Here is an 18,612-nt window from a genome sequence, read left to right on the forward strand (position 1 = left end):
AAATGTGTGTAAAGTCAGTAAAGTGCGAGTTTTACGGTTGACTCTGCCCGCCTCTGCCAAGGCCGAGTGAGGGGTTGGGGGGAATGAAAACCATGCTCAATTTTCTTTTTTTTTGCCACCGAACTTTGGAGCCCCTTTAACTCTGATTGCATACGGCATGCTACGTTTTGCGAGCATTAGGTTACAGAGGTTGGTTAGAGAAATCAGCAAGCTTTCACCGGCCGACACCGCTCCAGAGCCAATCATATCCTTCAAATGTTGAGGACGCAAACAATCCAGACCCCCCGCAGAGCCAGAAGGGAAAGACAGTACAGCGGCCTTAGCCTGGGAGGCAGTCACATTAAGAACGCGGAATCTTGGTGGGTGGTACCAGAGGGGTCTTTGCTTTTAAGGATGTCGAACATTGCAGAGTCATTGGGTGCGAAAGAGTCTTCCGAGCAGACGACGCGAACTGCGCCGGTGACATCTCCATCGGCGAGCTTAGCGGCCAGGATCTTACCAATAACACTATTTTGCGTGACACTTTTTGGCGCGAGGCTTGTGAATTGCGCGAACGGGAAGGGTTAACTGGACCCTCTTGAAAGCTTTGGACGTTACTTTTAACGGACGTTGTCAGGGAAACTTGTTTGCCCACGGACACGAATGGAACTTGAAAGCAAATCGAAGAGAAACAGAATAAACTCTTCCAAGACACCAGGGAATTATCGCGAACGACATTGTTTATAACGGTTGACAAAACAAATGCCGCCATGTTTCGCGCACCCTTTGGAATACGACGAATAACGCGCCGGGTGGACTTCAGATTAGCGAGTAAATCGACGAGGTCACCATACACTTCCCCAGATGAGGACGAGGAATCTAGTTGGTCAAGTTGATGTCGCACAAACTAGCGAACAGAGCGTCGGAGAGCATAACGAGTGTCACAAGAGAGAACATAAGCTGGTAGAGAATTCCACAGATCAATTGTTCGGTGGGAGAAATGCCATTGGCGCCGGGATGTTCTAGTCCTAGATTTAAAGATTTTAGCGTCATGCCCCCGGGTTCGACGTAGGGAGTCAAATCGAAACAAATACAGAGATTATCTGAACAAGTTAAACAAGAAAAGGAAAAATGAAACTAAAAGAATATAGAATCCATATACAAACTGAATAAATGAAATGTAAAATACAGATAGATACAAAAAAATACAAATATAAATAGCACCGAAAATCATGGTCTCGAGCGATGGTGTGCAGGCTCCCAGCCATATACACCAAACACGTTTTCCCCATAGAGAGTCTCAGAGTCATAGAAGGAGTGAAGGACCGGAAAATTGTGACTCTTCGGCCGTAACTCGTAACGTTGATGTACACGTACTTCGTAGTTCGTACACATATAAATTTGTTTTAATTAGGCGTTTTAAAGCATTATTAAAATAATATGTTATTGAAAATGCGTAAATGAAGATTTTACTTCAAAGGCAGGGTAATTCACTATTATTATAGTAATATTATCAATAAGCCTTTGACGCATGTTTTATGAAAAATTAACTAGGCCGTTCCGCCATCCGCCCGCTTGAATGATTCCAATAAACACCCCATTTAAGCCACTGCCAAAATTAGCCATACATTCGGTACATGTGAATTTAATTTGCTATTTTCACTCTGAAATATTTTTTGGTTGAAAAACGTATCAAACCATAGTTCTGGGTACAATGTAAAATGGCTGTTAAAGTGACCGATAGTTCACCATAAAGCTGTACCCTTTTCCCAAACTTAAATACAAAATTCATCTTTTAAATACTTAAAAGGAAAAAGTTTTACCATTTAATGTTTAATGTTTACAGAACTTTAATACTAGCTAAGAAAATGATTATCTTCTGAATTCATTTGACATTAAAACCAAAATACACCTCATACAAAATGAGTGTACCTGTTGGGTCAGATTCTTGGAGAATATCTCCAGAAATGCAAGCTAAATTTGATGAGCAGTTCTACCAGCTGAAGCCAATTAATGGCCTGATTACGGGTGATCAAGCCAAGAAATTATTTTTGCAGTCTGGATTACCACCTCAAGTACTAGCTCAAATATGGTTAGTTTCTTGATTGAAGAAATTGAAAGAAAGAAATTACAATGTATATAATTTATTTTCCTTATTTGTCTGAAAAGGGCTTTGGCAGACATGAATAGTGATGGTAAAATAGATAGGCATGAGTTTGGAATTGCTCTTGTTCTCATACAAATGAAAATAAAGGGATTTGAGGTTCCAAAATCTCTTCCAGCCAGCTTAAGGATGCCAGCCCCAATTCAACAGATTTCAGGATTTGGTAATTTTTGGCTTTGCAAGATTTTGAAATTTTTTCTAACTCTATTGATATTTTCTTAGGCCCACCATTAGGTGCGGTAACAATACCTTCAATGGCAACTACTGGTGTAATTGGTGGTATTGCTACACCACGTCCTGGAGTAACAAATGGTTCTCCTCTGATGTCTCAAGGTATGATTGGAGGACCTCCAGGAGCTATTGCACCTTTAGCTGGTCCACCCTGTAATTTTATAAGACCAGCCTCTCCAGTGGATCCTAAGCTTCAACGCTCTGGTTCAGTTAGTAGCCAAGACTCTCCTACATTGTAATTACAATCTTTCTAATTATTTGGTTTGTGCGTAAATGATATGCCTTTTAATATATTATATATTACTTTGCAGCAGAGTAGCCTCTCCTGGTTTGACTGAATGGGCTATTCCTCAGCCTTCAAAACTCAAATATACTCAGTATTTTAATAGTTTAGATAGAACGAGGACTGGTTATCTAACTGGAGTTCAAGCCAGGAATATCTTACTGCAATCGGGTCTTCCACATAATACTTTGGCCCAAATTTGGTTGTTTTCTTAGTATTTTGGCACCCATTAACTTTGGCTAATCTATATTCAATTTCAGGAATTTAGCGGATATTGATTCCGATGGCCGATTAGGCTGCGAAGAATTTGTGGTTGCTATGCATTTGACTGACTGTGTTAAAGCTGGAGATACCCTTCCTACTAATCTACCTCCTGATCTTTACCCACCAAGTTTTCGCCAAAGGGGAAGATCAGCCAGTATTGTGTCTAGTATGTTTATTTGTTTGTATTATTGTGGTTTTTGTAATTATACAACTCCTATTTCAGCTGGATCTGCTAGTCAAAATCTGTTAGGGGATTTATCCGGTGGTGGTGAATTGACTAAAGAAGAAGAAGCCAGACAAAAGGCTTTAAGTATGGTTCATTTTAGTACTGGTTTCATTGTTTGATTAATTAGCGTAATAATATTGCACAGTGACCACTTTTGAGGATAAGCGACGCGAAAATTTTGAAAAAGGGCAAGCGGAATTGGAAAGGAGGAGGCAAGCTTTGCTAGAAAGTCAAAGAAAAGAGCAAGAAGAAAGGCAGAGGAAGGAAAGGGAGGAGCAGGAAAAGCGAGAAAGGCACCGTTTGGAACAAGAGAGGCGTAGGCAACTCGAGCTTGAGAAGCAGCTGGCCAAGCAGCGGGAAATGGAACAAGAGAAAGAAGAACAGAGGAGGAAAGTTTTAGAGCAAAGGGAGGCTGCTAGAAGGGAGATGGAAAGGCAGAGACAATTAGAGTGGGAAAGACAAAGACTACAAGAACTTACATCACAGAAACAAAGAGAACAAGTGGCTGTCAGTAACTTAAAGAAGAAAAGCAAAAGCCTAACCATTGAACTTGAACAGCTTGTGAGTTTGCTAGAGTTCACAATTTTATTGCATTTCTATGCATATTTTTTTTTATTCAGAATAACAAGATAAACGACTTGAGTCAACATATTGGAGAAACTAGGCAAGGAGTGGCGGAATTGAAAGCGTCTATTGATGAAATGAGAACTAGGCGGGATTCCAAAATGGCTGAATTGACCAACATGAAAATGCAAATTAAGGAGTTGAATGATAAACTTCTGGCAATAGCTCAAGAGAAAGCCAATATGATGAGCCAATTTCAACCTCAAACTATTAACAACCCAACTAGTCAGTAGTATTACTTCGTTATAATATTAATATTATATTTTGAGTCTAAAAAAAGAGTTTTCCTCTCTTCATTTAGCCGATTCCTTCAATAGCGTTATGTACAGTTTCAACAACAAGCAAATAATGTTGAATCAATTGAGAAATACTTTATCCAATATTGAGAAGGAAACGACTCAAAAACTTCAAGATGTTGAGAACAATAACGCCCAGCTTCAAGAATTAAAGGATACTCTTCAGGATTTAATGAAAAATCATGAAAAGTTGTTTAAGGAATATGAAGAAAAGCGCCAACAGGTCTTGACCTTAAAGAAACAAAAAGAGACTACTAAAGGTGCTGATCAAATTTGTACCTGAAAAATATTTTGTAATGTACTAAATTTCGGAATTTTCAGCTCAAGTTCCACAAGGCTGGAGTGATACCGCTTCACTCTCAACTAATGATGTTTGGGCTGATAGTATGTTCTTTTTTTTCTTTAATTTTGTTTTTCATGTTGTTGTAATTTTTTTCTAATTGCCAATTTTAGAACCTGGGGAGCCAACAACTCCTTCTGCGGCTAGCATTCAACTGGCTTCCGAAAATCAAGATCTAAAATTTATTAGATACCGGGCTTTGTACGCTTTTGAATCTAGGAATCCCGATGAACTCTCCATTATGCCTGGTGATATTGTTTTGGTACAATGCGCTATTGCTTTCTTAATAATTTCAGAAGAAATACACTATTTATTTCTCAATACTTCATTTTAAGGTTCCTGAAAGTCAATCAACAGAACCGGGATGGCTGGGTGGTGAATTAAGAGGCAAAGCTGGCTGGTTTCCAGAGTCTTATGCTGAACGCTTGGATTCTTTGCCTTCTGAATCAACAGATGATGCTTTTTCAGTGACACCATCTTCGACTGACACTGGAGAAACTGTTCTTATAGTTGGAACAGAAATGAAACGAACTTTAGAGTAATGTTTTATTATTTCTATTAAATTTAGTGTCCCTTTAAGGTGCTGAATAATTGCAAATTTTAAAAACAGGGGTATATCTGAAGCTCCAGAAAATGGGTCTGAATTTGGTTCTATCTCTGAAGAACCGAATATTGTAGCTGAAGTTTCTCAGCATTCAGATGCTAGTCTAACCAAGGCTTTGTCATTGGAAGCTGCTTCTCCAGTTCCGGGAGAAGTAAGAATAATTTATCATAAGAATCTAGGTATAGTTATTTTCGAAATTTGTAATTCTTTCAGGGACAAGTGGCTCCCGAGGGACTACAAGCTGTAGCCATGTTTCCATGGAGGGCAAAGAAGGACAACCATCTTACTTTTAATAAAAATGATGTTATTGTGGTTATTGAGCAGCAGGACATGTGGTGGCTTGGAAGATTAGGAGAAACTGTAACATTTGTAATATCAATTTACCTTAAATTTGGGAATTAACCTGGCTTTTATTATCTGTAGACTGGCTGGTTTCCAAAATCCTATGTGAAATTGATTTCGGGGGGAGGTAGAAAAGATTCCGAAAGGTATGAATTAAACTGTTAATCTGCACCCTGATTTTTTTTATTATCTACACTTTTGACTCTCAACTGTTAACCTTTTTTCTCCTCACATTTCCTCCTTTTCTTCCGAGTAATGCCTTTTGAACTCTCTCGTCCTTTTTTCTGCTCCATTGTAATTTTCAAAAAATGCGTACCACAGTGCATTTCCTTTTCCCAGTGTTACAAACAGCGAAACAGATACCTTTGATGAAGTTGATAATCAAGATAACAAGATACCTTATTCAGGTACTTTGAAGAATTTGTGAATTTTTTGATTTTGGCCATTATTCACCTGTGTTATTTTTATTTCAACGCAGATGCAACAACTGGTGAATATTTTGTGGCAACATATGCGTATCAGTCTCAGGAACCCGGTGATTTGTGTTTCCAACAAGGAGATCTTATATTAGTCATTAAAAAAGAAGGTGATTGGTGGACAGGAACTCTTGGAAATTCTACTGGTATGTTTCCTAGTAATTATCTCAGGACTGCAGAACCAGAAGAAGTACCAGTACGTATGCATCTACTTTTACTTCTTAAAATTTTTACTAAACGCAATCTTCTTTGAAAAGGGTCAAGATGTGCATGAAGAAATTGTGACTCATACTCCCCCAGCTGAGAATAACATTGAAAATGAATTCAACATGGCGGAAAATCAAGTAAAAATTTTATTTTTTTATTTTTTTCTAGGCTGTGTAATTTTAAATAACAAAAACTAGCGTGTTAAAATGTGCCATCTAAATGTCAATGTTTTGTTAAAAATAGATAATTTTTCTATTTCGGTGTTAGGTGGAGCCTGAGCTTGAAGAGACTAATGAGAATATTCCATCAGTTTCAGAAATGAGTGAGGTAACGCACAACAAAATAGCATTAAACATTTTAAGAAAGAGTTATTCTCGTTAATTGGCACAATAATATTTGGCTACACATTGGCTTATCCGTTTCATATGGTTTCTTCTTTCAATGTGAAGTCTTTAGTCTCTCTTTTATATCCATCTTTTATTTTAAACTAAGCATGCTATAGGGCAGGTGGGATAAGTCAGGATTTTTTATGTAAAATTTTAAATTTCAAGACAGCATTATAACTTAGCATGTTTAACAATTAATCGCTACCAAGTAATTTAAAAAAAAATAATAGATCATGAATAACTAATATTTATGAAAAGGTTTTTGAGCTTTTGTCTTATTTTAATGGCGCATGTGATTGTATTTTGTTTGTTTTGGGTGTGAATTTAACTCTTTGCATTATGTTTTCTGTTCCACCCTTTTTCGGTTGTGTCTTTCTAAGGTTAACACACCTGGCAGTCCCGCTTTGGAAAGTCCAAAGCCAAAGGTAACCTTTTTCTTACCTACCACTACCTTTGGATTGCTTATCCTTGTTGAAATTTGAATGTTCATACTTTGTTATTTTCAAAATTGATTTTTCAATGTGCAAATTCTCAGATTTTTTGCAAGATTAAAATTGTTTTCAATTTCACATAGAACACAAAAACTTTGAAAAAACCTGAAATTGTAACCGTAATAGCACCTTATAAAGCCACAGGAGCGGAGCAATTAAACTTGGAAAGAGGACAACTTATTCAAGTGCGAAAAAAAAGCCCAAGTGGCTGGTGGGAAGGAGAAATTCATGTTAGTATTATAGAATTTTTGTTAAAAGGCGGGAAAGTATGATAAAAACTAGATTAATTTCTGTAGGCCAAAGGCAAGAAGAGGCAGTTGGGTTGGTTTCCTGCGTCTTATGTTAAGCCCATTTCCAGCTCCAGGCCAGGAAGTGCACGGAGCACTCCTGACCCCGTAACCCAAATGCTTAGACAAAATGAAGAGTTAAATGGAACATCTGGTGCCAATGGTAACTAATTTTAAATATTATCACTACATAAAAGTTTATTTTTTTATAATCAACAGAGCAAGTTGTGGCAGTTTATTCATTCACAGCCCAACATACTGGTAAATTTATTCAGATATTTTTATTACCTTGTCATCATGCGCTAAACAAATGTCTTTTGTAGATGAATTAACATTCCAAAAAGGTCAAACCATTAATTTAATCAACAAAGATGACCCGGCATGGTGGAGAGGTGAATTAGACGGAGCTGTAGGTCTATTTCCATCCAACTATGTTGTGCCCATTGAGAAATCTGCAACACCAACCCCAACGCTCACCCAAGGACAATGTAAGTTACATTTTTCTTTTTCTACACATGATTTACCTGGGGACTTTTTTATGCTGGATATTTTTGTCAGTGGACCCTTTTAACTTTTTCTCGGTGGTAAATGTTTTCTTTACCCTTCCAGGAGAAAATATATGATTGGGGATCACATTGCAACCCACTACCACAACCTCTCATACTCAATTGATTGTATTCTGAAACAAGAGCTGCCTTCGAAGAGATAATAAAAAATCTTTTCCACTTCGATTAGTAAAAAGAGGCTTTATAAAGTCTTCAAAATTTAATGTAAAATTTATAGTCTTAGATTGGCATCCAATTTCGAATGATTCAATGAATAGGACTTATTTCTTTTTCAAATTTTAATTGCTTACAAAATGTTAAAATCTTTATATTAATTTTGTGTTTGCTTGGCTTAGTGGTAGTGGGTCTCAAATAACGATCCTTTCAATGAGAGATATTAAGAGTGATAAAAATATTTCCCCGGAATTGTTAAATTTTTTGTGTATTTTAGTAATTTTTTCTCTATATATATATATACTCACTACCATTATGCTGCATTTGGAAACAAAATCATTTTTTGACTTTCCTGAATCAAAAGCCAATGGTTATTGGTCTTAGTTTAAAAAATACTAGTAGTTCCAAAGGGTTAGAAAATCAGATACTTTGAGATTGCAAATGAAAAGCCTTAACAATAAATTTCACTTGAAAAACTGTTCTGCTGTAAGAAATGGGTAACCCACCAGATCTGAATTAGCAAACAAATTTTTTTTAACACTAAGGGTTTTTGCGTGTTACAAAATAGTTTTAAATTTAGAGAAAGGAAACCAAAGGGTTAGTGGAACTTTACTAAATTACAAGTATTTTTATTCCGATGTTAGAGACTTAATTTTGGTCACAAGTGTAGTTTTTATGTTCTTTTACAATGGATAAAAGCGTACCTGTGTTATATTTAATAAGAGATCTAGATTCTGAACTTGAGAATTTTTATTTTTCCGTATTTTGCTTTTGTCAAGGAAAGTATCCTTTAGCCATTTTTAATGAAGTTTTCTTTTTATTAAATGTTTTAGTATGTTTATAATAGGAGTAACTATAAAAAATCTCATTTACAAATATATGAAGTGGGTGCTACTTTTAACATAGCAACTATTGTTGTTGTCATTATGGAAATTAAAAAGAAACCATTCAAAATAATTTTAAGTGCAATAAATAAAGTTGGGAAGTTACTGTTGAGCAAATATTAGCATTTTTTATAAACTTTATCCGCTGAAGTAAAGTGTGTCTGCCCCTTTTTTAAAAAACACGCTAAAATCCAGTTGTAAATGTGCGTAATGACTAAAAAATGTTAGCATTTTCATTACGATAGCGTTATCAAGTACTTAGGCTTTATTAGTGAAAATTATTACACATTGACAATAAAATTCAACCAAAATTTTTTTAATTTGTTAAAGGCCAAATTTTTTGGTTACTAATATTTCCAGTTTAACAAGCACCATATGAATTGTCGTGTTAAGTCATAATATCATCATGTACTGTAGTTATGTGTAACTAAGGCTCCATTACTAACTACGAATTTTTTGGCCAAAAATAATTCTAGTAAAATAATACTGAGTGTTAACTAAAAAAATTACTCTTCATATTTAGTCAAAAAAAGTCTAAGATGAAAAATATATATATATATATCGTATGTGTTTTGTGACATTGTAAATAGAGATAATTATTCACTAAATTGTTTAAGAATTAGTAAATAAATCTTATAATGGTCAAATTAAAACTGTAAGTTATTCCACTAATATTCTATTCTAGGGAGTGGTGATTGGAAAATGTTCAACGCCCTTCCAAATCGGGAAAAGAAACGACAGTCACACATTGATGAATTAATTAGAACAGAAGAGAGCTATAATGGTAGCATGTCATTTGTGCTAGATGTAAGAAAATTAAATATGTGCCTAATTACAAAATATAATTAAACTAATTGTCTATTACATTTCAGGTTTTCCAAAAACCATTGAAGGAATCAGGTCTTCTTTCGGATGAAGAACTCAAAACAATTTTTGTTAATTGGAAGGAACTTCTAGTCTGTAACAATAAGCTATTAAAGTACGTTATTGCTTAATAAGCTATAAAGTACGTTAATGCTTATTAAGCTACTAAAGTATATGTAATTGCTTAATGAGCCACCAAAGTATACATTATTTATTAATGAGCTACTAAAGTATATGTTATTGCTTAATGAGCCTACTGAAGTATACGTTATTGCTTAATGAGCTACTGAAGTATATGATATTGCTTAATGAGCCTACTGAAGTATACGTTATTGCTTAGTGAGCTACTGAAGTATACGTTATTGCTTAGTGAGCTACTAAAGTATACGTTATTGCTTAGTGAGCTACTAAAGTATACGTTATTGCTTAGTGAGCTACTAAAGTATACGTTATTGCTTAGTGAGCTACTGAAGTATACGTTATTGCTTAGTGAGCTACTAAAGTATAAGTTATTGCTCAACAAGCTACTAAAGTACATTAATTCTTAATAAGCTACTGAGATACATTTATGCTAAATAATCGACTAATAAACCAAGTATGTTAGTGGTTAAGCTATTAAAGTACATTGGTGCTTAAACTATAAAAGTATAATAGTGCTTAATAAGATATTAAAGTGCATTACTGCTTAGTAAGCTATAACAGTATGTTAGTACTTAAGCTACTTAAGTAAGTTAATGTTTAATAAGCTACTAAAATATGTTAATGCTAAATAAGCTATTAAAGAATATTAATACTCAAATAGCTATTAATGCATATAATAAGCTATTCAAGAAGGCTAATAATTAATAAGCTATTAACCTACAATTACTGAAATTTTAATTTTGTTTATTTTCTTCCACATTTTTAGGGCATTACGTGTTAGGAAAAAAATGAGTTCAAATGGTTTAGTACAAATGATAGGAGATATTTTGTGTGAAAATGTTAGTTTTTAATTAACAGTTTGTTCTATGTCTTATATTAACGTTTTTTATCCCATTTAATCAGATTCCTCATATGACTGTCTATATAAGATTTTGCTCGTGTCAGCTGAGAGCCGCTACTGTTATTCAGCAGAAAAATGATAATGTAAAAGAATTCAAAGCCATTACGAAGGTAAAGTTTATTATGTAGTTGATCTCATCAATACATAATCCCTACCTAGCTTGAGCTTATTTGATATTTCTAGCGCTGTTCGCAGGACCCAAGAACCAAAGGAATGACTCTTTCGACTTTTCTGATCAAACCAATGCAAAGAATTACCCAATACCGTTTAATGATTAAGAAGGTGCCTAAAATAACCGAATTTGAATGGCCACAGGATCATTTGAATATTAGGGTGGGCATACATAATCACGTGTTTTGGAAGTTTGGAGGTATGACTGAGTCGCATCACTGGAAGAGGAGGAGTTATAAGAAATTCGCCCAAATTTTCAAACAATTCTGTGGCCTTTTAAAGCCACTCTTGTAAAATGTCACTAATTTTGGTTGTGTAGATTTTAGAATATACTCCAGAAGATCAACCGGATCATACTTATTTAGGAGAAGCCTTATCTTTAGCCGAACAATTATGCAATCAAGTTAATGAAGGTGTGCGTGAGAAGGAAAATACTGATCAACTTGAATGGATGCAAACACATATACATTATGAAACTTTAGCCGAAGTAAGTTTGTAGCTTTTTAATTTAATTCGATTTCACAATATTAATTTTGATTCTAGGAATTAATCTTCAACTCTCTAACCAATTGTTTGGGACCCAGGAAGCTATTGTATTCCGGAACATTGATTAAAGTTGATTTTGTTTTGCCTTATCAATGATGTAGATATTTTACTTAAAAAAATTCCATTTTGTAGCTTAAAAGCAATAAGGAGCTGATTGGATTTCTGTTCAATGATTTTCTACTGTTGACCCAACCTTCCAAAGATATTGGAAAAGTGACCAACGTTTTTACTTCTGAAAGAGCAATGAGTGCTGAATACAAAATTTATAAGAAGGTAGTTAAGTTTATAACAGTTTGATATAAAGTTTCTATAAACGAGTTCTGAAAATTTAACACCCTCCCCATTACAGCCTATTTTTCTAAACTGCGTGAGATTAAACACATCCCCTGAAAATATTCAAGATGACACAGTTTTTCAAATTCATCAAGTTGAAAATGTACTAACACTAAAAGCGGCAAATTCTAATGAACGGTAATATTTACTTTGCAATAGCCCCATTTCATTTATTTATGTTATCAATTTGGTCAAAAAGTTATTGCAATTACAGTCTCATTTGAAAGGAGTATTTTTAAGATTTATGCCTATACAGGGTGCTAACTAAAAAACGATACAAGCTAATAACTCAAAATGTGTTTTAGGTACGAATTTGAAATTTTAAGGGTGTATAAAGCGTGTAAGGGGTCATTCCACAATGAAAATTTCAATGACCTTGATCCATGTCTTCAAGGTCATTCAAAATGTATGTCAAAAACCATTAAAGATAGAAACTTTGTTCCTATTAGTAAAGTGTTCCCCATCAAAATTTATGTTGAAATGGCTTTAACCTGACGTAATGTGAAATTTTATACCAAATAAAATAATGATCAAGAGATGACACTTAAGGGCTAATAAATTGAAAACTACAAGTCCTATGGCATCAAAATTTTCAGAACAAACTAGTTTTAGTGAGGAAATTCATAATTTGCAAATTAGGATAACCTTGAGCTATTGTTTCAAGGTCATTAAAAATTTATTTCAAGAACCATTAGGGGTAGGGGAATGGTTCTAATTAAAAAAGTGTGCGCCATATTATTTAATTAATTTTTAATTTAAATTTCGAATTGCCTTACTAAAAATAGTTGGTCATGAAATTGTTTTGATTTATTAGCCCTTAAGTGTTGCCTCTTGATCATTATTCCCTTTATGACCTTGTGCTTGGTATCAAATTTGTCTGGTTTAAGCTATTTCAACATAAATTGTGATGATGAACACTTTTCTAATTGGAACCAAGTATTTATCTTTATTGGTGCTCAAGATACATTTTGAATGACTTTGAAGACATGGTTCAAGGTCATTGAAATTTTCATTGTCGAATGACCCCCTACACGCCTTATACACCATTAATATTTCAAATTCTTACTTAACACACATCGTTTTTTAGTTAACACCCTGTTTAATGATTTTAACAATTTTTTTAATTTTATTCAAGAATTTTATGGGTAAAGAAAATTGATACGGCAATAAAAGACTATATTGACACTGAAAAGAGGAATCTGTCGAGGCAGCATTCCAGTAAGTCACAATTCTTTAGTTTTTCACCAACTTTATTTCTATTGAAAGAGCTTTTTGTTTGGATGAGAAAAGTACTTAATTTTTTGTTTATTTATTATGTTATGTAAATTTAAATTACTTTTTGGGTGTGTTAAGATCAATCTCAGAAAAAAGTGGGTGTAGGAAGGCTTCTTGTCTTTGTTATGGAAGGTATCAATTTGAAAGCCTGCTCAGGAAATGGTAAGGTAACCCCAAATGTTATAAAACAGTGGCATAAGAAAAACTATGAAACCTTTTGCCAATTCCCAAACTTTTTACTAACTCAACTGACTAATTTAATTATTTTTTCTACCATTAATTTTTTATTAAGGTGCATGGCTTTTTTTCGCATGCTATAATTTTTTTCCTTCCATTTGCTTTGAATTTCCTTTTTGAAGTTCGTCGTAGGCCGTCTCTAGGAAAACTTCGGGTATTAGCCATTGAGGCCTCTGAGTTGGTTAACAATTCTTGTAAAGGTAAAACCCACCTTAATTTTTAAAATTTCTTCTTTTTCTTGTCCTTGGTGAAAGGTTTCTTCTGTGCCACTTCTTGCTTTTTCTTGTTCAAAAAGACCATACAACCAATTAATTTTTATGGTTCATTAGGTCATAGTGATCCTTATTGCGAAGTAACAATGGGATCTCAGGAACACAGAACAAAAGTGGTGGAAAATTCAATAAATCCAAAATGGAATGCCTCTATGCAATTTTTAGTGAAAGATATTGAACAGGATGTTCTTTGCATTTCAGTATTTGATAGAGATCTCTTCTCCCCAAATAGTAATAAACTGAAGGCTTATTTAGTAATAAAAATTAAAATAATTTCATTGGTTTAATGTTTGCAGACTTTTTAGGGCGTACTGAAATAAGAGTGAGGGATATTTATAGAGAAAGTCAAGAAATTAAAGGGCCAATCACTAAAAAACTTTTATTATATGAAGTTGAAACTGGAGAGGTCGAGTTGAAATTAGACATTCAAGTATTTGAGGCTGACTCTTGATTATTTATACCACACAGATATTATTTTGTTTATAAACATTAATTTTTTAATTTTAATTTTTAAAGATGAACATAATACTGTATGTTTGCGATTTTTTCATCCCCCCAATCTATCCATATCATTCCAGTTGCCAACTTGATTTGTTAAAGTGCTCTAAAGATATCTTTTATTGTTAAACAAAGTTATTTTTCAAAGGGTTTAAGATGTTCTGGAATAATAGTGCTTCTCTAAAGTAAATAAATGTAACATGACATTCCAATTTTAGTAATTGACATCAGTATTTTTGTTAAAAAATGGAGAAGTTCTGAGTTAAACTAAATAAATATACATCATTACAGCTGTTTTATAAAAATTTTTCTTTTATTTTAATTCTCAATATTTTCTAGTTATTTCGAGAAACTGATATGATATCTCGATTAAAGGGTTTCCGATTTTACCGGGTACCGAATTTTTTCCTGATATTTTAAAACCGATTTTCTTAAAAACAACACCTTTGGCTTTGCTAAATCGGCTAACCCAGGTTTGTGATTATTTCACTTGTTTAACCAACGAGCTCTGTAAGCTAAGGTAATAATCGGGGAGACGCTGAATAACGTGGAATTGGAATATTCCAGTCATTGTACTTTCCACGTTATTCCAGTTTTTAAATTGTCCATGTTATTCCAATTCCACGTTATTCAGGCGACCCACATGGAAAATGTAAAAACTGGAATAATGTGAAAAATTTTAAAATGGAATAACAACTATAGGAATTGTAATAACATACTGGAATTGGAATAACGTGGAAAGTACAAAGACTGGAATAACGCGGAAAGTACCAAGACTAGAATAACACGGAAAGTATACCAAGACTAGAATAACATGGAAAGTACCAAAACTGGAATAACGTGGAAAGTACTAAAAACTGGAATAACGTGGGAAGTACCAAGACTGGTACTTTCCACATTATTCCAGTTTTAGCATTTTCCACGTTATTCCAGGAGCCCGATCATTTCCACGTTATTCAGGTTCTACGTTATTCAGTCGACCCATAATGGGTTAGATATCGGTATCGTTAACGATTTCCCAAATCTTCAATATTGGTATCGGCAAAAGTGACATAATTACCAAAAGTGTGACAATCCCTGTACTTTCGTAGGGTGAAGTTAACTACAGTGTGTTAGAATTTATAGCCCGGTGTACCTAGTAACAGAGACCATACCACCGGAGGCCTATCATCATAGTGCCCTACGCCAGCGTCCACCTAGCCCGGACAGGTGACAAATCCAGCACGGGTAGCAGTACCCTACTACTGATGGTTGCACCTTTGACGCAAGCCACTCAACCCAGCAGAAGGAGCAGTAATGGGTGGACCAATCCCCACTTCGCACACAGCAGTGGGATTAAGAGTGGATGCTGTAGCAACTCCAGCCGACACCCTACCTACGTAGGTAAAGAGTCAAACCCTTTGGAGAGAGCTCCTAAAGGGGAACGACGAGCACACAGCAGGCCAAGTACCCCGGCACAGCTGGCACCGGAGGTCCCAGTGTGACTCCAGAAGGCCGGGAAACAGAACCGCCGTGCCCTCATACGGAGGCCCGCCGCCCCACAGCAGGCTACCCAATCCGCCGAGGCGGCTATTTTGCACGGACCCTCTCCGTTAGCCTGAGCCGAAGCTCAGTATCCAGCCCAAACCTGACCGAAGTCGGAGGTGGAGATAGGACCATTTGATCAGAGCTAACATCTCCCAGTGTATTAGTATTTCCATTTTTTTTGATAGACACAAATCGGTGTCGACCCAAGGCCTTTGACACCAGCACACAATAACTAATTAATCAGGGTAAGATAAGTGTAACGGCCGGTGGGGTGCATTTGGCCGACCTTTCATTAGGCCGACTGCTCATATGTCCGAATGCCCAATTGGCCGACCGCTCATTTGGCTGACTACTCATTTGGCCGACTACTCATTTGGCCGACTGCTCATTTAACCGAATGCTCATTTGGCCGACTGCTCATTTAACCGAATGCTCATTTGACCGAATGCTTATTTGATCGACTGCTCATTTGATCGACTGCCCATTTGGCCGACTGATCATTTGGCCGACTGATCATTTGGCCGACTGCCCATTTGGCCGACTGCCCATTTGGCCGACTGCCCATTTGGCCGATGTTGTGTTATTTATAATATTGTTTAGTAAATTATAATACTCTCTAACTTAGTTTATGATAAGGCTAATAATGAAGCATCTTTAACATCTTTATTTTATTCTGGTCTGCCTATCTTAGGCCTCACTCACTAGGGCCCTCTATTGTATCACATTATCTCAGTACGTAACATGTGTGTTTTTTTTTAACAATACGAAGAAATATAAAACTTAGGAACAGGTTATTATTGGATGATAACAAATTATGTAAAATACAACTTTATCAGTCCAGGAATCGGCCAGGCATTTTCATGACACGACCGGATCGAGTAGTGTGATTGGGAATCCCTTGGGAAGTGAGTTCTGCAGCAGATTTCGGAGCAGGAACACCAGGTTGTGGACGCTCATAAAAGACTGTTTGAATTGATGGAGAATGATGGTACAAACTGGGAGTATAAGTGTCTCGGGGTGGGCTTTGATTGCAGGGGTGACCGGTCGATAGCACTTCTTGAGGCACCAGAACAGGGTTAGGTAGTGTCAGTGGTATAGGAACTTTGCAACGAGTATTGTAAGACACTGTGATCGGAATTTGAGTTGGCCGGGCCGAGAGCGGAGTGATTGCGGAAGTGTGAGGATGAATGACTAGTGCGGTTGAGGGGAGATTTTCAGCAGTGTTTGTTATTTGAGATACCAGTGGTTTCAAGTGCAGTCCAGTTCGTCGATATTGAGCACCATTTGCAGTTTGTATTATGTAGGAGTCCGGTTCCGACGCTACAGCAATGACAGTGGCAGGAACCCAATTTCTGTGGGAAGCCATGTAGCGGACTTTAGACCCCACTGTATATGATGGACGTTTGGCAGGAGAAGACTGTATCATAGCAGCGCGACGAGAGTTCAATACATCTTGTACATGAGTCGTAGGAAATTTGGGAATTAGTACATTACTATTCGTAGCAGTTGGAGTTCGCAACAAACGACCCACCAGCATTTCCGAAGGAGCTGGTAGATTATTTTGAGGGGTTGCTCTATATTCAAGCAATATGTATTGAGTGTCAATACCAGCAGCTTTAGCTTTGTCCATTAAATTTTTGATTGTTTGTATATGTCTCTCCGCCATTCCATTAGATTGGGGGAAATGGGGACTGGATGTAGTATGGTTAGCACCCCATTGATCAAGGAACTCAGCAAAGGCGCTAGAGTTAAATGGCGGGCCATTATCCGTGATGACCAACTGAGGCACCCCATGGCGGGCAAAATGAGGTTTGATGGCACGTATCACTGAGACCGCATCGGTGGAGCGCAGCTCATCAACTTCCAGATATTTTGAGTAATAGTCCACACATAGTAACAGAATTTTAGTGTTATGATGAAAAATATCCATTCCAACCGTTTCCCATGGGCGTTTAGGGACCGGATGAGGTGTGGTAACCATGTGAGACTGCGCTCGATCATGAGAGCGGCAAATGGCACACCGTTGAATCAATGCCTTGAGAGAAGAGGAGAGGCCAGGCCAGAAAACATAGAGACGAGCTTTACGTAAGCAGGAGTTTATACCCTGATGGGCCCCATGTAATTGATTTAGAACGTGTTCCCGTAGGCTCGACGGAATAATTAGCCGATCCCCACGATAGAGTAAGCCATCATGACCAAAAATTTCCGATTGATATGGCCAGTATTGTTTGAGTGCTGGAGATAAGTTGGTAGAATATCGCGGCCAGCCATGTTGAGCATAGTGGGTCACTTGACACATTTCAGGATCATCTAACATTTTAGTCTTCATTTCAGCTAAACGAGTGTTGGATAAAGTAGTGAGCGAATGAAGAGCAGTGTGAGTACCTTCCAAGTAAGTAGTGTCTACATCAGACGTTGATTGGGGAGCCCGAGAGAGCGCATCAGATATATACATTTGTGAGCCAGGCACAAACACCAGTTTAGGATCATAGCGCTGCAGTCGAAGGAAAAGACGCTGGAGGCGTGGTGACAAAGCATGAAATGGGCGATTCACAACAGCAAGTAATGGCTTATGATCAGTTTGCACAGTGGGTTGAGTTCCACTGACATAGAAGTTGAAGTGTTCAAGAGCATACACAATAGCCAGAAGCTCCTTCTCTATTTGCGCATAGCGTTGTTGCGTGAAGGTTAAGGTTGTTGACACATAGTGAATGGGATGGCCATTTTGAAGGAGGACAGCCCCTAATCCTGTTTGGCTTGAGTCAGCAGAGATCACACTGCTCTGATTAGGATCATAGAACGCGAGAACAGGCGCTGTGGTTATAGCATCCTTCAATTTCTGGAAATGAGTTTGTGAGTTGACATCCCATATGTATATAGAGTCTGTTTTTAATAAGGCCCGCAATGGAGCCGTCTTTGCAGCATGATCGGAAATAAATTTGCTAAGAAAGTTAACGACACCAAGAAAGCTCTGAAGTTCTTTTTTGTTGGTAGGGGATGGAATAGCTTGGATGGCTTTGATACGACTGTCATGTATACGAATC

The 18,612-nt window shown here is 36.5% G+C and overlaps 1 protein-coding gene across 6 annotated transcripts; it reads left to right on the forward strand.

Annotated features, from left to right (window-relative positions):
• The first annotated feature begins 1,291 nt into the window (after positions 1–1,291).
• On the forward strand, positions 1,292–14,309 carry Dap160 (dynamin associated protein 160). 6 transcript variants are annotated; one of them, XM_090156840.1, is made up of 38 exons: positions 1,292–1,464; positions 1,826–2,071; positions 2,149–2,306; positions 2,366–2,609; positions 2,686–2,859; positions 2,918–3,087; positions 3,145–3,231; positions 3,293–3,708; positions 3,768–3,996; positions 4,073–4,327; positions 4,389–4,451; positions 4,521–4,669; positions 4,743–4,945; positions 5,018–5,162; positions 5,225–5,371; positions 5,435–5,499; positions 5,675–5,760; positions 5,832–6,025; positions 6,087–6,173; positions 6,304–6,363; positions 6,803–6,847; positions 6,997–7,143; positions 7,210–7,363; positions 7,420–7,461; positions 7,524–7,688; positions 9,489–9,610; positions 9,676–9,782; positions 10,575–10,647; positions 10,712–10,819; positions 10,893–10,991; positions 11,200–11,367; positions 11,424–11,495; positions 11,559–11,699; positions 11,776–11,897; positions 12,895–12,977; positions 13,113–13,196; positions 13,601–13,774; positions 13,840–14,309. In XM_090156840.1, exons 2-38 carry the CDS (start codon positions 1,902–1,904, stop codon positions 13,992–13,994), a joined length of 5,163 nt encoding a protein of 1,720 aa, XP_090012966.1. In that variant the 5' UTR covers positions 1,292–1,464; positions 1,826–1,901; the 3' UTR covers positions 13,995–14,309. The 6 variants fall into 6 exon arrangements, 5 of the variants coding, with proteins under 5 accessions (XP_090012966.1, XP_090012967.1, XP_090012968.1 ...); XM_090156841.1 differs by lacking the exon at positions 13,113–13,196 and adding an exon at positions 13,394–13,471; XM_090156842.1 differs by having other exon boundaries at positions 5,693–5,760; positions 13,840–14,308.
• The last annotated feature ends 4,303 nt before the right edge of the window (positions 14,310–18,612 follow it).

Source organism: Leiobunum rupestre, chromosome 8 (genome assembly GCF_980474605.1).
Source record: "Leiobunum rupestre chromosome 8, qqLeiRupe1.1.hap1, whole genome shotgun sequence".
NCBI classification, from domain to species: domain Eukaryota; kingdom Metazoa; phylum Arthropoda; class Arachnida; order Opiliones; family Sclerosomatidae; genus Leiobunum; species Leiobunum rupestre.